We start from the raw sequence: 21,963 nt of genomic DNA, 5'->3' as shown, positions 1-21,963 counted from the left end.
AATAACTGCCATCAAGAAACAGGGTTGTTGGAAGGAGGACTAAAGTAGAGAAGGGGGTCCCCTGAGGAGAAGCAGAAATTGGGGAGTGAGAAGGAATATGGAACTCCAAAAAGATCTAATGAGTGGAGTAGGAATGAAAAACGCCCCAGTCATTAAAAGGGAGGAGCACAGTGGGTCTAAGTATGATATGGGAGATCTACATGAATGCAGAGAGCACCAAAAGATTTCAGTATCCAACTGGCAAAGAGACCAATACCCAGTCTATGGCCATACTACCCTGAATGCGCCCAATCTCGTCTGATCTTGGAAGCTAAGCAGGGTTGGGCCTGGTTAGTACTTGGACAGGAGACAAATACTCAGTTACAAACTGTAAGATAAGTCCTAGATAAGAGAGTAAAAAAGTTTCCTTTTATTTTTTAAAATTAATTTTTTCTGGTTATTTTTTTATTGACGTACAGGAAATTCATAATATTGTTTGCTTCAGGTGTAGGGTAAATTAAGTTACACATATATGTGTATATATATACTCTTTTTAAAATTCTTTTTCATTATAGCTTATTATAAGATACTGAATATAGTTTCTGAATATTGTTGTTTATCTATTATATATATGGTAGTGTGTATCTTAAACCCATATATCCCATGTTCCTAATTTATCCCTCCTCCCACATTCCTCCTTGATAAGCATAAGTTTGTTTCTGTTTTGTAAATAAGTTCATTTGTACTATTTTTTGGATTTCACTATTTTTAGATTCTCTGACTTACTTCACTTAGTGTGATGATCTCTAAGTCCATCCATGTTGCTGTAAACGGTATTATTTAATTCTTTTTACAGTTGAGTAATATTCCATTATACACACACACATACTCACCTACCCAACCTCCACATCTTTATTCATTCATCTGCTGATGGACACTTAGGTTGCTTTTAAGTCTTGGCTATTGTTAATAATGTTGCACTGAACATGGCGGTACATTTCTTTTTAAATTAAAGCATCTGTCTTCTCTGGATATACATCCAGGAGTGGGATTGCTGGATCATATGGTAACTCTATCTTTAGTTTTTTAATGAACCCCATACTATTTTCCATAGTGGCCACAAAAGTTTCCTTTCAGAATGCAGAAGTCTCAATATTTTCTCTTTCTGTTGGATCCTGAGTTTAAACTCAATGGAATGATGCTAAAGCTGAAACTCCAGTACTTTGGCCACCTCATGTGAAGAGTTGACTCATTGGAAAAGATTCTGATGCTGGGAGGGATTGGAGGCAAGAGGAGAAGGGGACAACAGAGGATAAGATGGCTGGATGGCATCACTGACTCAATGGACGTGAGTCTCAATGAACTCCGGGAGTTGGTGATGGACAGGGAGGCCTGGCGTGCTGCGATTCATGGGGTCCCAAAGAGTCAGACACGACTGAGCGACTGATCTGATCTGATCTGATGTGTTTCAGAAAGCTCAAATCTACTGTACACATAAACAAAAGATCTTTAACAATAACAACCAGAGCTCTCCTTACCCAGGGAGAACATGTTTCTATAATTCTCTGGCCTGTTATCTCTACTCGGATCTTTCTGGGATGAATCAAGAAGCCATTCTTCTCGAATTAGGGACACAGCCATGTCTTCAATCTTCTCTAAAGTCTGAAACAAAACAAGATGCTCATTTGGGGACTGGGACTATTCCACAGCTTAAACCCAGAGTATCAGAGAGACCCATCAGGGGTGGAGAGGATCATGACATGAGAAAGTACCATGTAAAGGGATCTGCGAAGTTGGCTGGGAAGAGCAGGAAAATGCATCAGATTTACTGGGGGTGGGGGGGTAGAATCAAGGATCAATCTGTCTCTATGCATTAGAATGTGGAGCAATTTCTTAAGTGAGTACTGCTACAGACAGTCTAGACATGGGGTAGATGCCACAAACACTCTGAGTAGAGCTGTGAGGTTTCAATGAGAAGAAGCACACTCACCTGGAACCCTGCTGTAAGCAGTGTAGCTGTCATCTCCTGGTCTCGAGGACTTCCTTTCTGGGAAGGGGTAGGACTCTGTGAAACTGATATGGCTGAGAGGAGAAAGGAGATATGAATGAGACCAGCCTTGTCCTATGGTTATAGGAACCAGCACTAACACATTCCAAAATTTTGTATATTTCAGCAGATATGCATGCCAGAGATTTTGCATATGAAATTGTTAGTCTTGGACTATGTGTCCATACCTATGGTTGCCCACAAAACACCTGTACTTTGATGGTCCACTCAGCTTGAAGCTACCTGTCAAAAATAGAATGTTTACTGGTTTCCTAACAGGAATTGCTTTACAATTTCTTCTCTACCATCAAAGCTATAGTCCATTCTTGTGCTTGAACACAGTATTTCTTTAGGTCCTAATCTTTTGTCAAACTGAATATGGGAACCAATCTATCTCTACTAACTCTATCACTTTTTTGAAATGTCTACTATGACTGCCAGTATCTGCTTCCTATAGATATCAGACAGGGTAATAAAAAAATCAAAATGGACTACTGTGTCTTGCACAACAGGTATTAGAATTTTACATAAGAATTGTTTTAGAAACATTAAAAATCTAGTAATTTAAAACAAACTATGAAACCACATAAATAAAAAAATAAGAAACATAGTGCAAGTATGATATGAGACCAGAACATCTTGTTCTATAAAAAAGTAAGAAAAATCACAAAAATTATGGAGAAAAGTCAATAGGACGCAGGAGTCAGATCGAAGAGGCCTCCTATGGCCAACTCTGAGACAATTTAAGCATCAAAATAAAGAGAATAACAGAAAGAAAAAAAATGAATTTATGAGTACATATTGATAAATAAAAAATGAATAAAATAAAATGGGGGAAGGAGGGAACACTCTCCATTACAGTAAACAAATAAATATAAAAACATTGTCCAGGAGGTAGTGACCAAAACCATCCCAAAGAAAAAGAAATGCAAGAAGGCAAAATGGTTGTCTGAGGAGGCTTTACAAATAGCTGAGAAAAGAACAAAGTGAAAAGCAAGGGAGAAAGGGAACGATATACCCAACAGAATGCAGAGTTCCAGAGAATACCAAGGAGAGGTAAGAAGGCCTTCTTCGATGAATAATGCAAAGAAGTAGAGGAAACAACAGAATGGGAGACTAGAGATTTCTTTAATAAAACTGGAGATATCAAGGGAACATTTCATACAAGGATGGGCAGGATAAAGGACAGAAACTAATAGCGGCAGAGGAGATTAAGAGAAAGGAAGAATGCACAGAAGAACTATATAAAAAAGATCTTAATGACTCAGATAACCATGGTTGTGTGGTCATTTACCTAGACCTGACAACCTGGAGTGTGAAGTCAGGTGGGCCTTAGGTAGCATTACTACAAACAAAGCTAGTGGGGGTGATGGAATTCTAGCTGAGCTATTTAAAATCCTAAAAGATGATGCTGTTAAAGTGTTACACTCAGTATGTCAGAAAATTTGGAAAACTCAGCAGTGGCCACAGGACTGGAAAAGGTCAGTTTTCATTCCAATCCCCAAGAAGAGCAATGCCAGAGAATGTTCAAATTACTGGACAATTGTGCTTATTTCGCATGCTAGTAAGTAATGCTCAAAATCCTTCAAACTAGGCTTCAGCAGTATGTGAACCGAGAACTTATAGATATACAAGTCGGACTTAGAAAAGGCAGAGGAACCAGATATCAAATTGCCAACATTCACTGGATCATACAGAAAGCACAGGAATTCCAGAAAAACACCTATTTCTGCTTCCTTGACTATGTGAAAACCTTGGACTGTGTGTACTGGCAAGCTGTGGAAAATTCTTAAAGACATGGGAATACCAGACTATCTCACCTGTCTTCTCAGAAACCTGTATATGGGTCAAGAAGCAACAGTTACAATCTTACATGGAACAACTGACTGGTTCAAAATTGGGAAAGGAGTATAACAAGGCTGTATATTGTCACTGTTTATTTAACTTATATGCAGAGCACATCATCTGAAATGCCAGGCTGGATGAATCACAAGTTGGAATCAGGATTGCTGGGAGAAATATCGACAACCTCAGATATGCAGACAACACCACCCTTATGGCACAAAGTGAAGAGGAACTAAAAAGCCTCTTGATGAAAGTGAAAGTGGAGAGTGAAAAAGTTGGCTTAAAGCTCAACATTCAGAAAACGAAGATCATGGCATCCAGTCCCATCACTTCATGGCAAATGGAAGGGAAAAAAGTAGAAGCAGTGATTTTCTTTTCTTGGGCTCCAAAAATCACTGCAGATGGTAACTGCAGCCATGAAATTAAAAGATGCTTGCTCCTTGGAAGGAAAGCTATGACAAACCTAAACAACATATTAAAAAGCAAAGACCACTTTATTGACAATGGTCTGTATAGTCAAAGCTATGGTTTTTCCAGTAGTCATGTATGGATGTGAAAGGTGGACCATAAGGAAGGCTGAGCGCCAAAGAATTGATGATTTCAAATTATGGTGCTGGAGAAGACTCTTCAAAGTCCCCTGGACTGCATGGAGATCAAACCAGTCAATTCTAAAGGAGATCAACCCTGAACATTCATTGGAAGGACTGATGCTGAAGCTGAAACTCTAATACTTTGGCCACCTGATGTGAAAAGCCAACTCACTGGAAAAGACCCTGATGCTGGGAAAGACTGAAGGCAAAAGGAGGAGAAGGGGCAATAGAGGATGAGAGGGTTAGATGGCATCACTGACTCAATGGAGATGAATTTGAGCAAACTCCAGGAGATACTGAAGGACAGGGAAGCCTGGCATGCTGAACTCTATGGGGTCACAAAGAGTTGGACATGACTTAGCGACTGAACAACAATGATAGAAAATAATCACTTTAGCAATCATTGATTCAATGAAGGAGCATCAACAAATACTAAAACTAGTGTTTCAGCAACACAAGTTTGATGAAGACCAGGGTATTTACTGATACACAGACTCAAGAGTATATCCCCAGAAATTACTTACTAATTACAAAGGGAAAAACAGTAACAAAAACCTAGCAAGGACAACCTTAAAAAAGTCATTGAAAAAAACACTACCAACAATAGACAAATTCCTGTCATATTCCTGAGAAGGATACAAAATCAGTTGTGAGGTGTTCCTGCCAAATAGACACAATTTGAATCTAAATAAGAGAAAACATCACACAAACTCAAATTGTTGTCATTCTACAAAATAATTGACTTGTACTCTTCACAAATTCAAGATTATGGAAGGCAAAAAAAGGCTGAGGAACTATTCCAAGTAAAAGGTGAGTAAAGAGACAGGACAACTATTTGCAAAGTGTGATCCTGGACTAGACTCTGGAAAAACTTTGGGACAGCTGGCAAAATATGAATATTTTCTAACTGTGATCAATTCATTGTGGTATCTATGAAAATGCTCTTGTTTAAGAAAAGACATACTGAAATACAAATAAAATGGCATGTGATACCAACAAAATCTAAAAATGCCTATGTCTATGCAGTAAATACACTGTGGTAACAGAAACATATGAAGCTATAAAATCCCCAAATTCTTTCATTTGTTCTTGAATTTACCACTGGGACTGACAGTCTGTATTTGAAGCCTAGGTGAAATTTAAATCAGATCTTATGACCAGTCTGCAAACAGCAGATTCTAGTTCTTGGTTCAAGGAACTAGATAGGTATCCTGAATGTACTTTCTTTCCTTTTCACTTCCTCACTCCTCAGCAGTGAAATCTGGCTCCTCACCTCTATCGTGTGGCTCTTGGAGAACTGCAGATTTGTGCTGCATTGCCACAGGTTGGAGCTGAGTATCTGGAGGCTCTGGTGCAGATTCTGAATGCATCAACTCCTCCCAGAGTACCCTATGTCCATGTGGACGAGCTGGGACCTGGAAACACGACAGTTGCATTACAAGGAATCCCTCTGAGAAATGAAGTGAACAATGTAAGAAAAAGCACATCTAAAGGAATACATATGGGGGAAGGAAAAAGCAGAATCTTAATTACTTCCAAGGGGCAGTAAGGAACACAAACATGCTGATTCGCACAGAAAGGCATCATTTATGCTTAGCACTTAAGAAAAAGATTTCTGCTGATGCCCTCCTTGATACACAAAATGCTGATACTTTGTACTCTCAAGAAAGGAGAAGAATGATAAACAGCAACTTAAAGCAGTACTCTTCAGCGGAAAAAATTTTTGATAAGAAACTAGGAAATCTGAGTTCTGGCCTCAGATCTATCTTTAGTTATTTGGTTGCCCCTAGAAAATAAGTTCTCTATGCATCAGTTTCCCATCTGGCAAACAGAACAATAATACAACTGCAAGGATGTTATGAGGATTAAAAAAAAATGGATTTATATCCAAGAATAAAAAGAACTCTATAGATAGAAGCCACGCCACAATATAACTATTTTCATTCTCCTATAACAAAACTCATGCTCAGCATTTATTCTCCCACTTTGTATCAATGTCCCTCCACCCAGCTCCCTGGACTCTCACAGTCACAGCATGCCCACCTCCTTCTACGTACCGGCCGTCCCAATATATCAATTTGCCTTTCCAAATCCTCCAGTAGGGTCACCACTTCCTCTCCATTCTCTAGCTGATGTTCCTTCACCAGAGTCTGGAGCTCCTCAGGCAGGATGGTCAAGAACTGCTCTAGCACCAGCAGCTCCAGGATCTGCTCCTTGGTGTTCAAATCTGGCCTCAGCCACTGATGGCAAAGTGCGCGGAGTTGGATCAGAGCTTCTCGGGGTCCTAGTGTCTCTTGGTAGCATAACTTCCTGAAGCGTAGGCGGAACAGCTCTTGGCCAGGAGGGTTATTTTCATGTAGACTTGATTCCTGGTCCCAACCATGATCTTCCTCTACCTTGACAATTACAAGGTCCTCTTCAGGAACCTGGTCTGGTGGGGATGGGGCTAAAGACTTTCTTGATTCTGCTGCCATTTAGGGCCAGAAAAGCTCAGGAGACTCGTTTCTACTATGTTTCTTTATCTTCTTAAGAGAAGAACCTTCTGAGGGCCTCTTCTTTAAGGGTACTTCTTTGGGGACAGAAAATGACAAATAGTGTAAAGGCAAGCCAAAGGTCACAATAATTTACTGAGATATCTTAACAAGTTCCCTACCATGACATGGATGTCATTTAAGTGATCCTCTCCAGAAATAACTCCTTGCCTTCTTAGCCTTCTGCCATGCCAATTCCATCTGGGAATTCCTTCTGCTTTCTCTCCTGGGGATGTGGAACATGGCTAAACAAAGTCAGGAAACCATGTAGACTGGGTCTAATTGAAATTCCATATTTAATCTCATCTGACACTCAGTGCTACTGATTCGATTCCTTTCAGCATTTGCTATACCAGCTATACCGTTTTGACACACTGCAGCTCTTAACCTGCCCCTCACTCTCAACATGAGACTAATTTCCACATAATACAGCTAACGGTATTGTCAAGAAAGGTCCTAACACTTTCCTCTTCTCCACTTAACATTCCTTATCCCACATGTACTCCACCCCCCCACCCCACTACCAACCCCCTGGTCTCCACACTAACCTCTACTATGGACTTTATTTCAAGCTCTGTAAAGTCTTCTCTAGGGCACAGGTCCTGCACCTCTAAGGAACCGATGCCCTATCAACACTTGCAACCCTCAAACCTAGTCCCACAAACTAATGACACAGAATGTTTTAGAAATAAAATTATACAGTATGTAGCCTTTTGAGTCTGGCATATCTTCTAGCATATTGTACTTGATTCATTTGTGTGAACATTTCTCCTGGGTAAATATCCAGAAAAAAAACTGCTGGGTCATAAGGTAAGTATATGGATAACTTTATGAGAGACTGCCAGACTGTTTCCCAAAGTGGCTATAATACTTTGCATTCTACTAGCAATATGTGAGAACTGCAACTGTTCTACATTCTGACCAGCATTTGAAACACACACATACACATATAGATACACACATACACATAGATTTTGGTATTCTAAAAGACATAGTGGAATTTCATAAGGTTTTAATTTGCATTTCTCTACTGACTAATAATGCTGAGCATCCTTTCCTGTGCTTATTTGCCATTCATATAATTGGTCCTTCAAATCCATGGGTTCCACATTCCTGGATTCAATCAATCATGGATCAAAGATATTTGGGGGGAAAAAATTCCAGAAAGTTCCAAAAGGTAAAACATGAATTTGCCACACATCACCAACTATTTACAAAGCATTTATATTTTATTAGGGATTGTAAGTAATCTAGAGATGATTTAAAATATACAGGAGGATGTGCATAGGTTATATGCAAAGACTATTATATTTTACGTAAGACTTGAGCATCAACAAATTTTAGTATCCAAGAGGGTCCTGGACCCAATTCCCCATGGATACCAAGAGACAACTGCATCTTCTTTGACTTTTTCCTATATTTAGAATTCGATTTTTTAAAATAATTGACTTTTGAGAATTCTTTACATATTTTGGATACAAGTCCTTTACGAAACATGTGACTTGCAAATATCTCCTCCTTTCCATTCTTTTAACAGTGCCTTTTTAAGAACAGAAATTCATAATTTTTTGAAATTTAATTTGTCAACTTTTAGGGATTGTACTATTGTCATATCTAAGAAGTTTTTGCTTAATCCAAGGACACAAAGATTATAGTTTAAATTTTTACTTTTAGCTTTATAATCGCTTTTAAGTTAGTTTTTGTTCAGAGTTTGAAGTATGGATGGAGGTTCATACAGGTATCAAATTGTTGCAACATTATTTGCAGAAAAGATTAAACTTTACGTATTGAAGTGTCTTTGTCAAAAATCAATGGACTGTATGTGTGGATCTCCTTCTGGAATCTTGATTTTGTTCCACTGACGTATATGTTATTCCTTTCGCCAATATGAACTGTTTTGACAGTTGTGGCTTTTTAAATCTTGAAATAAATTACTAAGAGTCCTCTAACTTTGTTGTTCATTTTCAGAATTATTTTAGTTTTTCTAGTTCTGTTGCCTTTTGGTATAAATTTTATAACTGTCTTCTAAAAAACAAAAAACAAAACTCTTGGAATAGGATTTGTGTTGATTCTATAGTTCAGTTGAGAGACAAGTGACATCTAAACAGTATTGTTTCCCAAATCATAAACATGGTCTGTCTGTCTATTTATTTAAGTTTTCTAATTTCTTTCATTAGTACTCAAACTACCTATTCTCAAAGGACTGGATAAAATGCTTTCTTCTTTAAAATCCTTTCCTAATGATTCCAATTGGAAATGATTTCCCTCTTAGTCTACATATCTGTTACACAAGTATCACTTCAATGTTATTTTTGCCATAATTGTGTATTATTAGTTGCAAAGGAGTTTTGACTTTCTAACTTAATTCTATATTTCCTATGAGTAGAGATATTTATCTTTTATTTTATTGATAGAATGGAAGAAGATTAGAGGACTATTATTTATAATACTCAACACAGACTGTATTAGTATTTGTTGAGCAGTTAAGTTTTACATATAATGCCTGAGTCTTTACACTTATTCAATGACAGAGGCCTGTTTCTTTGTGGGATATATGTCTATGGCTTTCACCTTTGGTATCTGGCATCACTCTTGCCTGCAGTAGCAGTGGTAAGTGATCTTTCTGCCCTGTTATGCTTTTCTTCATGTTCCATAAAGCTGCTTATTGTGGGTTGAATTGTGTCCCTCCAAAAAAAAATATGTTGAGGTACTAACCCTTGGTACTTGTGAATTTGACCTTATTTGGAAATAGAGTCTTTGCAGTTTTAATCAAATTAAGATGAAGTTATATTGGAGTGAAAGTGAAAGTGAAGTTGCTCAGTCATATCCGACTCTTTGCGACCCCATGGACTGTAGCCTACCAGGCTCTTCTGTCCATGGGATTTTCCAGGCAAGAGTACTGGAGTGGGTTGCCATTTCCTTCTCCAGGGGATTTTCCTGACCCAGGGATCAAACCCGGGTCTCCAGCATTGTAGGCAGATGCTTTTATATATTGGAATAGGGTGGCCCTTTAAGCCAATATGACTAGTATATTTATAATAAGAGAAGAGACATGGAGATTGACACATACAAAGAGAAGGCCATGTGAAGACAGAAGACAGTCATGTAACTAGGGCGGTAGAGATGGAGTTATGCAGTTTCAAGTCAAGGAACGCCAAGGATTGTCAGTAACAATCAGAAGTTAGGAGAGTATGACCCTGCTATCACATTGACCTTAGACTTTTGGCCATCGTAACTATGGGAGAATAAATTTCTGTGGAAGCCATCCAGTTTGTGGTACTATGTTACGGCAGCCCTATCAAACTAAATACACTACTAGAGAGACTGTCTTAACACATATGTAATACAACTCACCTCCTTAAAATCTTTCAATAAGGAACTTAACTCTTCAGCACGGAATGCAAGGCCCTTTATGATACGTAAAACTGTCTTGCTTTATCTGCTATAAACTTTCCTTTACAGGGCTTCCCAGGTGGCTCAGAGGGTAAAAGCATCTGCCTACAATGCGGGAGACCTGGGTTCGATCCCTGGGTTGGGAAGATCCCCTGCAGAAGGAAATGGCAACCCATTCCAGTACTCTCGCCTGGAAAATCCCATGGACAGAGGAGACTGGTAGGCTACAGTTCATGGGGTCGCAAAGAGTCGGATATGACCGAGCTACTTCACTTGCACTTTTTTTTCTTTCTCCTTCATACAGCCTTTCCAAATGTGGCTTTCTCCTATCCCCATTCTGCTGTAGAGCTCTTTAGCTCAGTGGTTCTCAATTCCTCCCATATCCCAGATATTTAGCAATGTCTGGAAACATTTGGGAAGGGATGCTACTAGTAGCTAGTAGGTAGAGGCCAGAGATGTGATTAAACATCCTACAATGTATAACATAATTCTCCACAGAAAGAATGATCTGGTTAAAAGTGTCAGTGTTATGGCTGATAAACCCTAGTGTTGCATAAATCACTGAACTCTAACTTAAAAGTCTCAGCTTATCTGTTACCTTTTAAATCAGGTCTTCCCTGTTGCCCCCACTCCTCAGCTGCCAATATCCCCCACTCTGGACGATTAAGGTGCTCATTTTTTGCCAAGTTATTTTTTGCAAGGTGTGGGGACAGGATTTATCACATTGTATAGAGTATGTACTGCAAATGTCTGCCCATGGTCATGGTTTTTGTGACAGTGATCTTTTTCTTTGTATCTCTTTATAACTTATATTACATATTTGTAGGCCAGAAAGATCACAATGGCAACATTGTGGACAAGGGCCTGGAGAAAATGTAACTGAAGGCAGCACTGTAGAGAATAGAGAATAGTATAACTAAAGGAGGCATATCCAAAAGCAATTGGCAAGAAATGCTAATATCAAGATAAATTCACAGACCTGTAGTCCACCTAGGGAAAGAAGAGGTCGGCACTTAGAAATCAGATTACATGTTGTTACTGACATGAGTCTTCAAGTCAGTGTCTCTATCTTTCAGGCATCTGAGGCCAAGAGAGTAAGGTAGGGTTGGCTCAAAGTCTCTCAAACTAATGAAACACAGCACTTCTTTCCATAAAAAAGCCCATACACACAAAAGTTTACATTTTCAGTGTTCGTACATCAAACATCCTCCAAAGAACTCCAGGAAGGTTAAGAACCCCTACTTACAGAGTGTGGACAGAAAAGGAAGAGACTTTGAAAAGTTATCTTTAAAATCAAGACAGACTGGTAACAACAGTTTGGCGAGCAAAGTACAGATGGAGAAACCAGGGAGCAAGAGATAAAATTAAATATGGTGATTAACAACAAAGGGTTTAATTCATAGATAATAACTTTACAGAGAAGTAGAGGAATTTCCTGGTATAGAGATTTGAGGGAAGAATGAAATCTCTGTCTTAGCAAAAGGCTGAGATTTTGTGGAGGGTTTGAGACAAGGGGTAAAGAGAGACACTTTTGTTTTGAACACACAGGACCAACATCCATGGTTTTTAAAATAATTCATTTGAAAAGTCAATAAAAATTTAATAAATCCATTACTATGGGACATGAATTCTAAGCTCTAATTGTTTTGAATGCATAGTCATAGTTTTACCATAGTCATAGTTTTAGGAAATTTAGACAAATTTCCTAAAGTCAAGGCTCATCTTTAACTACTGAACTACTGGCCACCTTCCACCTTATAATCAATAGTCATCAATATTAGCTATAAAAAGTTTCAATGTTAAGTGTGCATCATTCAAGAACTTTACATTGTTGATGTTAAAATAGTAGTATAGTACTAAACGATATTTTAAAAAGTCTCAACAGTGAAACTGATGGGAGTCATCTAACTGTTAGGTTTGTTCATATTTCAAACCACATCAACCAACAAATCTTGTCCATTATCCATTTCATTATTCTTTTTAGTAGCTAATTTTCCTGTTTTGGTCTCGTCCCTCTTCAATCAGACAGTTTTTGAAAGTTACAGCCTATAACCAAGTACAAAGATATGTACTACAAAATTAGTCCACTATAAATATAACACCTTCCTCTCAGTTTTGTGTATATGCCCCTGTATTTAAATTAAGTTGGTAAGCACGGTGTGGATAAAGACTGCTTCTTACATCCTCTTCTAAGATACTTCATCAACTTTATTGATTTAGGAAATTAAAAAAATCTTTAAAGCTTCTTCTCATTTTTAATGCAATAATATTGTGAACTACTGAAGACATGTTTTAACACCATTACCTTTTTAATAGATGAAGAAAGAATGCTTTCTTCCTTTAGACTAATTTGTCTAATTTGGGATGTTTGGGAGCTGAAATAAAACCAAGCAAAGGTATTTTCTAGGCTTTAAAAATCAAGGTGAAGCAAACACCGTGTTTTATAAGTATCTCAAGCTGTGTAAGTTGAATATTTTAACATCCACATTTTACACTTAACTACAGCAGAAATTCAAAATATGTACGCATTTGCTAAAACTGTGATTACTGCATAAGTATACTTAACTGAACTAATCAAACAGAAATATGTATTTTTTAGAGGTGGTAGTGACAAAAGTTATTCATGAGTCACCTGAATTTCAGAAATGGGGCCCCTCCTAAAGAGTTTTCAGGCATCTGCTTCAACTAGCTTTAATAAAGTATTCTGAATAAGGTTGAATTTTATATTACCGGAAAGTCGTCAAAAACTGTTTCGTTGTACATTATCCAGTCAACACACTGTCATTTTCTGAATACACTACAGAGAGCAAAAGAAACTAAGCAGGAAAAACAGGTTTCCAAGGACAACTGGGGTTTCCAAAAACTATATATATGTATTTTAATGACAATTGTGACGGAAATGCAAAACTGTTAAATAAAAACAATCCAAATAGTGGACAGTGGTCAATAAAAGATAACAAAGGGACAGTTTTATACTTTAAGACAAATAAGACTGACTGCAAATAACACCACAAACGATTAGCGATGAAGAAAGCGTATCTTCACTGAAGGTTCCTTAGCAAAAAGTTTGGGAACGCGCACTCGGCCTGCGCTGGCAACCAAAGCGACCCTTAACCGACCGAATCACCCCGGGGCGCAGACCTCGGCTCAGGGCCCCTCTCCAGACCCCTCAGGCTTGTCCTTAGCTGCGGCCTGGTCTGGCCACAAAGCGTTCCTGTTTCCTCCGGCCCAAGGCCGGACTGTACTCACCGTGAGTTCCAGGGGCGGCCCGCAGTGGGGAAGGATGCTACAAACGGTGGACAGACCCACAGGAACGGCTGCAAGAAGAGAGGTGCGAAAGCAGCAGCCGGCCCAGGACCCTCCAGCCTCTAATTTCCAGGCGTGAAGAGGCACACCGCCGGCCAACATGCATCTTGCCCCCAAGCCACTTCCGGAGCTCTCTAGGAATCCTGGAGGTCTGAAAGCTCTATGGTCGGACCAATGAGCCAACTGGGCCACCACGCCCCTCACGACCGAACGCTAGGCCTCGCTGTCTTCTTGCGTCTACGCGTCGCAGGGTTGCACGCGGCTCTAAGGCGCCGGGAAAGTTGTGAGGAATAACGGAGTGTGGTGTCACTTCCGCCTCGCTCACTTGGCCCAACGACCCCGCTCCGAACGCTTGCTGGGGACGTAAAGGTCCCCCGGAGAGCTGATCCGAGGGCTTGCGGAGGCCAGGACTGGGAGCAGGCGGTAGCTGGGGTAGCGGTGAAGGATGCACGTTAAGGATCCTTATGATGCTAACTAACTAGACTTGCGTTTGGCCGGGTTAGATATCCCTGGACTTTATTGTCCTCGCTCCATAAACATATCCAACCCTCCCACGTAGACTGCAAATTTCTTGAGGAATTCCAGTTTATCATGGTTCATAGAAAATATGAATTCTTTCGAGTCTTTACATATGTTCCACCCTTTCCTATTTTAATGAACTGCAGTTTTCTTACAAAAACCTGCTTTGCAGTTTAGCTTTTTTAGTACTGAGTTAAGTTTAGGATTAACTTTAGGGGACTTTCCTGGTGGCTCAGACGGTAAAAGCATCTGCCTACAATGCGGGATACCTGGGTTCAGTCCCTGGGTTGGGAAGATCACCTGGAGAAGGAAATGGCAACCCATTCCAGTATTCTTGCCTGGAAAATTCCATGGAAGGAGGAGCCTGGCAGGCTACAGCCCATGGGGTTGCAAAGAGTCGGACACGACTGAGCGACTTCACTTAAGTTTAGGATTATGATGTAATCTATGACATAAACTTAAGTGGTAGACCCTATTTCCAATACCATAAATTTAGAAAAACCCAAATTCAAATCCATGTTCTTTCCTTATACACCCTTACAATTTTAACTTTTTAGACTACATAGGATTTGGGGGCGGTGGTTGTGGATGGTGGCCTAAAAAATCAAACAGCCAATTATTTTAACAGCAAAATGGGTTTGTGCAAGAAAAGCAGAGAATTGCTATTTGGGTCACGCAAGGCGTGGTGTTTCAGAGGCAAGATCAAGAAACAAAGGGAAGATCAACTTTATTAGTTTGGGGGAGGGCTGTCTTGAATAAAAGTTCGCTGGAGAAGAAGGAGGTTATGGCCGTTTCATATTAGCTTCAAGCAGTGGTCAGTGCATTGCTGCTGAGCAGGGAGGGCTCTTCTTAAAAGCAGGTGATGAAATTCCCTTGTGAAAAATGCCCTCTCTTGTATCAGAATTAAAGTTATATTCTTATCATGAATAAGAAGTTGTAACAGACAGACTTTTATACAAAGAATTCCATAAAAGCGGAAACGGACCTTGTTAAATATTTATTTTCCTTATTCTTACTGGTTATGCAGGCTGTAATACTAGTACATGCATGAGAGCTCTCCTTCAGGGCTTCCTGACTCCATTTTAAAGGAGGTTTTCCTTGATTTATTTTCACATGAAAAATGTCTTACTTTTGTTGCTGTTTTGGCCCCCCATTTTTATTCCTTTAACATTTTTTTCTAACTATCCATTTATGCTGGGTTTTCAGGTGCCCCTCCAATCTTCATCTTAATTTTCCCTCCTTATCTGATCCTGCTGATAGCCACCACCACCAATGTTTCTATCCAGTCCCCAACCTTAACTTAAAAATATCTTGTCTGTCCTCAAGACTAAGCCTTAGTAGTTTTGATTTGCTTGTAAGAGTTTTGTCAGCTAATCATCACAATAAAACAAATAACAATAAACACAGAAGTTACAGTGTTTCAACTCCTTCAAAACACTTTGGTTATTTCATAGTTTTTGCTTCCCACCAGAGATGAAAACTGAAAATAACTGTCAACAGATTAGAACTATGCTGTTTCACTTTTACATTAAAAAACAATTTTTAAAAATAAAAGTTGTACACATAGGTAGTAGAAATGAAATAGTGTTGTAACCTAAGCAAAGATTTCTCATAAGGCACTAATAATAACAGATAAAATTGCTAAATTTGACTTCATCAAAATTTAAATTTTCTGCTCAGCAAAAAGCACCATTTAGAAATGAAAAATGGAATGGAAAATATTTAGGATGGAAATATTCCATTTAGAATGGAAAATATTTTTTCAATGCATATTTCTGACAACTGGTATTCAGAATATATAAAGAACTCTTACAGCTCAATCATAAGAAAATAAATGTAAATAGGCAAAAGTTATAGACACACACTTTACCAAAGAAGATATATGAATTATCAATAAGTTCATGAAAAGGTACTCAAAATCATTATTCATCAAGGGAATATAAAATTAAGACCACCACACATCCATTCAGTTCAGTTCAGTTGCTTAGTCGTGTCCGACTCTTTGCAACCCCATGAATCGCAGCACGCCAGGCCTCCCTGTCCATCACCAACTCCCGGAGTTCACTCAGACTCATGTCCATCGAGTCAGTGATGCCATTCAGCCATCTCATTCTCTGTCGTCCCCTTCTCCTCCTGCCCCCAATCCCTCCCAGCATCAGAGTCTTTTCCGATGAGTCAACATCCATTAGAATGGCTAAAATGAAAATGACTGACAATACTGAGTGCTAGAAAGGATATAGGACAGCAAGGAAATCCAAGCAGTCCATCCTAAAGGAAATCAGTCCTGAATATTCATTGGAAGGACTGATGCTGAAGCTGAAACTCCAATACTTTGGCCACCTGATGCGAAGAACTGAGTCATTGGAAAAAGACACTGAAGAAAGATTGAAGGTAGGAGAAGGGGACAACAGAGGATGAGATGGTTGGATGGCATCACTGACTCAATGGACATGAGTTTGAGTAAACTCCGGGAGTTGGTGATGGACAGGGAGGGCTGGCATGCTGCAGTCCATGGGGTCGCAAAGAGTCAGACACGACTGAGCAACTAAACTGAAGTGAGGATATGAAGCAACTGAACTCTTATACACTGCTAGTGAGAGTGTAAAATGGTACAACTAGTTTGAAAAATAGCAATTTTTAATAAAGTTAAATAATGCCTACATTATAGCCCAGTAATTTCACCCCTAGGTATTTTTACCTAAGACATAAAACCATAAGTCCATATCAGCTTTATTCATAATTCCTAATTATTCATAATAGGCCCAAATTAGTTCATCAAAAGAACAGAAAATCAAATACTGTTATGATGATACAACAGAAACTAAACTGATCATACAGTCAGAAACTAAAAGCAGCTACTGATAGATAAGGCTTTCCTGGTGGCTCAGATGGTAAAAAATCTGCCTGCAATGAGGGAGACCTGGGTTCAATCCCTGGGTTGGGAAGATCCCTTGGAGGAGGGCATAGCAACCCACTCCAGTATTCTTGTCTGGACAATCCCCATGGACAGAGGAGCCTGGTGGGCTATATAGTCCATGGGGTCACAAAGAGTCAGACACAACTCAGCAACTAAGTACAACACTGATAGATGAACAACATGCTGCTGCTGCTGCTGCTAAGTCACTTCAGTTGTGTCCGACTCTGTGCGACCCCATAGACTGCAGCCCACCAGGCTCCCCCATCCCTGGGATTCTCCAGGCAAGAACACTGGAGTGGGTTGCCATTTCTGGATAAATCCAAAAAAATTTGTTATGTTGGTTTATTTCTTTTTTTGGAGCAATGGACCAAAAAAAGTAGAACAACAGACAAAGGCAGATAGATCTTCCATTAGTCCAACACTCCTAAAGGAACCCTTCTCATCCTTCCTTTTGAGACCTCTTGGTCCATTCTGAAGGAGATCAGCCCTGGGATTTCTTTGGAAGGAATGATGCTAAAGCTGAAACTCCAGTACTTGGCCACCTCATGCGAAGAGTTGACTCATTGGAAAAGACTGATGCTGTGAGGGATTGGGGGCAAGAGGAGAAGGGGACGACAGAGGATGAGATGGATGGATGGCATCACTGACTCGATGGATGTGAGTCTCAGTGAACTCCGGGAGTTGGTGATGGACAGGGAGGCCTGGCGTGCTGCGATTCATGGGGTCGAAAAGAGTCGGACACAGCTGAGCGACTGATCTGATCTGATCTGATCTGGCTTCCCTATTTTATACTTCCAGGTTCCTCCTTTTGGTTATACCCAGTGCAAAGTAGGGCTTGCACCCACCACCAATAAATGAAAGGGAATGTAAATGGGCATATACTCAAGGCTGAGTGACAATTATGTTATATAACAGCAAGTTGTCTTGTTTATGTCTTCCCATAATTCTATCTGTTATAATCAGATGCAGAATATTCATGAATCCTTAATAGGCTCCTAATGTCCTAAAGGAGATCCAACCAGTCCATTCTGAAGGAGATCAGCCCTGGGGTTTCTTTGGAAGGAATGATGCTGAAGCCGAAACTCCAGTACTTTGGCCACCTCATGCAAAGAGTTGACTCATTGGAAAAGACTCTGATGCTGGGAGGGATTGGGGGCAGGAGGAGAAGGGAACAACAGAGGATGAGATGGATGGATGGCATCACTGACTCAATGGACGTGAGTCTCAGTGAACTCTGGGAGTTGGTGATGGACAGGGAGGCCTGGCGTGCTGCGATTCATGGGGTCGAAAAGAGTAGCACCTGACTGAGAGATTGATCTGATCTGATCTGAATGTCCTAAGGTTTCTCAAGAGGCAGGTCAGGTGGTCTGGTATTCCCATCTCTTTCAGAATTTTCCACAGTTTATTGTGATCCACACAGTCAAAGGCTTTGGCATAGTCAATAAAGCAGAAATATATGTTTTTCTGGAACTCTCTTGCTTTTTCCACGATCCAGCGGATGTTGGCAATTTGATCTCTGGTTCCTCTGCCTTTTCTCAAACCAGCTTGAACATCAGAAAGTTCAAGGTTCACGTATTGCTGAAGCCTGGCTTGGAGAATTTTGAGCATTACTTTACTAGCGTGTGAGATGAGTGCAATTGTGCGGTAGTTTGAGCATTCTTTGGCATTGCCTTTCTTTGGGATTGGAATGAAAACTGACCTTTTCCAGTCCTGTGGCCACTGCTGAGTTTTCCAAATTTGCTGACATATTGAGTGCAGCACTTTCACAGCATCATCTTTCAGGATTTGAAATAGATCAACTGGAATTCCATCACCTCCACTAGCTTTGTTTGTAGAGATACTTTCTAAGGCCCACTTGACTTCACATTCCAGAACGTCTGGCTCTAGGTGAGTGATCACACCATCATGATTATCTTGGTCGTGACAGAACTGGACATGGAACAACAGACTGGTTCCAAATAGGAAAAGGAGTACGTCAAGGCTGTATATTGTCACCCTGCTTATTTAACTTCTGTGCAGAGTACATCATGAGAAACACTGGGCTGGAAGAAGCACAAGCTGGCATCAAGATTGCCGGGAGAAATAGCAATAACCTCAGATATGCAGATGACACCACCCTTATGGCAGAAAGTGAAGAGGAACTCAAAAGCCTCTTGATGAAAGTGAAAGAAGAGAGTGAAAAAGTTGGCTTAAAGCTCAACATTCAGAAAACTAAGATCATGGCATCTGGTCCCATCACTTCATGGGAAATCGATGGGGAAACAGTGGAAACAGTGGCTGACTTTATTTTGGGGGGCTCCAAAATCACTGCAGATGGTGATTGCAGCCATGAAATTAAAAGACGCTTACTCCTTAGAAGGAAAATTATGACCAACCTAGACAGCATATTCAAAAGCAGAGACATTACTTTGCCAACAAAGGTCCGTCTAGTCAAGGCTATGGTTTTTCCAGTGGTCATGTATGGATGTGAGAGTTGGACTGTGAAGAAAGCTGAGCACCGAAGAATTGATGCTTTTGAACTGTGGTGTTGGAGAAGACTCTTGAGAGTCCCTTGAACTGCAAGGAGATCCAACCAGTCCTTTCTAAAGGAGATCAGCCCTGGGATTTCTTTGGAAGGAATGATGCTAAAGCTGAAACTCCAGTACTTTGGCCATCTCATGCGAAGAGCTGACTCATTGGAAAAGACTCTGATGCTGGGAGGGATTGGGGGCAGGAGGAAAAGGGGACGACAGAGGATGAGATGGCTGGATGGCATCACCGACTTGATGGATGTGAGTTTGAGTGAACTCTGGGAGTTGGTGATGGACAGGGAGGTCTGGCGTTCTGCGATTCATGGGGTCGCAAAGAGCCGGACCTGACTGAGAGACTGAACTGAACTGAATGGCCTAAGGTTACTTGGGGAAGTCTCTGGTCATTTTGTATCCACTCTGTGCTTAGGACCCATGTATAGGAGACGAAATGTCTCTGTGGTTATTTTGTAGCATATCTGTGAACTCTCCTGGGTGTGTCTGGGATGGAGTTTAGAGATCAGATTGCATCCCTTTCAGCCAGGCCTCCCCTCCAGTTACTCGTGTCTAACTTCCTACCTATCACGTTGAATAAAAGTAGCCTTGTGTGAGCATTTAAGTAAAATTAATATCAAGATTAATATCTGTGGTGACAGAAGATAAAAAAATGTTTATTATGGGTTGGCGTTGTAGTTACATGGTTGCACATATTATAAAAATTCATTGAGTTGCACATCTGATTTGTGGATTTTACTAATAAAGACATTTTAAAAAAGTAAATAAAATTAATAGTACTCTGAGGCTTATGGTGTGATAAACACCAGGCCTCACTCTTTCCTTTTGTTATCAACATCTAGTCCCCAGAGGCAACCACTTTAACTCTTTCCGTTTGCTTTTTTATTAACCTCCACATTTAAAAATAATATAACACTACCATTTCTTGAATTTTTCAGGTACAGATATATTATCTATTGACTTCCTACTATGAAAAATAAACTTTTAACCCTTTTAAATCACTACTAGAATTAGCCACACCAGGGTTTAGAACATATTTTAAACTTCCTGAGTCACTAGGTCCAACAGCAATGAAAGACCCACCAGAACACAAAAAAATGTTAAGACTCTGGTCACTCATACTTTCCCTGTTTGTATAAGCAGATGACATGTTTCTAATAAGACTCCAAACATTTTCCACACCTAGGGCCTCAAGGTGTTCCTGCATTTTCCATAGTTGCTCTACATTTTAGTTTCAGAAGCATCACTTCATATAGTGTATGGAATAGCATATTCTCAAATATTTTGGTCTCATGACTCCTTTTATATTCTTAAAAACTAGTGAGGACTCCAAAGAGTTTGTTTACATGGGTCATATAAAACAAGATTTGCTGTGTTGGAAATTAAAGCTGAGGAATTAAAGTTTTTCTTTAAAGTAACAGTAAGGTACCCATTATATGTTAGGTAACATATTTTATGTTACTTTAATATTTTATGAAATTTATCTGTATTTTCAAAAAAAGTATAAGGGGTGGAATCATTTGATATTTCTGCAAATCTCTTTAATGTCTGACTTAATAGAAGGTGGCTTGATTCTGCTATTTCACTCAGTATCACACTTTTGCTCATACTGACCCTTCTGGTAGAAGTACACTTCCTACTACTCTGCACTTAACTCTGTCCATCCTTCAAGGTTTGGCTCAGATTTCACTTTAATCAGAAAGCCTTCTCTAGGAATCCAAAAATGAGGTGTGTAAAACACCGAAAATGAGAGAAGGGACGGTATAGAAGAACATTACTTATTTCAAGTTCATGTTGGAAAGATGACCTACTTCCTTTCCCTCCCAAGAACCCACTTAAATGACGGAGTTCTCGGATCCCTCAGACGGTTCTCCGCTTCCTCCACCCGGGGTCCTGAGCTCCTTCCCAGGCGCCACCCTCAGTGCTTCTGGATCGGGGAAAGACCGGCCCCTTTCCTAGCGCTCTCGCGCGTCCCGGCCACTTCCGGTAGCTAACGGTTCCAGAGCTCCCGGGGCCGGCCTCTGCGGCCGGGTAAACGACACTGTGAGCTGGGCCCAGAGCCAGGGGCTGGAAACCGCCGGGAGACGAGGGCTGGCGGGTGAGAGCCCAAGTGAGGGCGACGCGGATGGTGTTCTCCGTCGGGTGGGACCGTCCGGGCTGGAATTGGCTTAGGTATTTAAGGAACAGTTCAGAATTAGGGTAATTGTTAGCATTACGGGAAAACACATACATAACAGCAACAGTTGCTGCAGTGAATTCATGAAGATAAAACACCACTCAACAAGTTTAAGCAGCTTTGAGGGGAAGAAATGCT

General features: G+C 40.2%; 2 protein-coding genes across 7 annotated transcripts in view; both read right to left on the bottom strand.

Annotated features, from left to right (window-relative positions):
- ZKSCAN8 (zinc finger with KRAB and SCAN domains 8) overlaps positions 1-21,963 on the bottom strand; it is a 28,885-nt gene that overhangs the window by 6,160 nt on the left and 762 nt on the right. Inside the window, exons 1-6 of one of the 5 annotated variants that reach the window (XM_055570927.1) lie at positions 13,635-13,851; positions 7,115-7,237; positions 6,519-7,030; positions 5,735-5,876; positions 1,970-2,061; positions 1,518-1,641 (exon numbers count right to left, since the gene is read on the bottom strand). In XM_055570927.1, the coding sequence (XP_055426902.1) occupies positions 1,518-1,641; positions 1,970-2,061; positions 5,735-5,876; positions 6,519-6,935 (775 nt within the window). In that variant the 5' untranslated portion in view covers positions 6,936-7,030; positions 7,115-7,237; positions 13,635-13,851. Of the gene's footprint in view, positions 1-1,517; positions 1,642-1,969; positions 2,062-5,734; positions 5,877-6,518; positions 7,031-7,114; positions 7,238-13,634; positions 13,852-21,963 lie in introns of those variants that run through there. The other 4 variants (XM_055570925.1, XM_055570924.1, XM_055570926.1 and 1 more) reach the window with 4 other exon arrangements.
- The window catches only part of ZSCAN16 (zinc finger and SCAN domain containing 16), a 35,749-nt gene continuing 20,801 nt past the window's right edge, over positions 7,016-21,963 (bottom strand). The window contains exon 6 of one of the 2 annotated variants that reach the window (XM_055570938.1): positions 7,016-7,030. The gene's annotated coding sequence lies outside the window, so the exon portion shown is untranslated. Of the gene's footprint in view, positions 7,031-19,212; positions 21,817-21,963 lie in introns of those variants that run through there. The other variant, XM_055570937.1, reaches the window with a different exon arrangement.

The sequence above is a fragment of the Bubalus kerabau genome, chromosome 3, assembly GCF_029407905.1.
Source record: "Bubalus kerabau isolate K-KA32 ecotype Philippines breed swamp buffalo chromosome 3, PCC_UOA_SB_1v2, whole genome shotgun sequence".
Classification (NCBI taxonomy): domain Eukaryota; kingdom Metazoa; phylum Chordata; class Mammalia; order Artiodactyla; family Bovidae; genus Bubalus; species Bubalus kerabau.
Note: the sequence above shows the minus strand (reverse complement) of the source record. Positions and strands in the feature narration are given on the sequence as shown.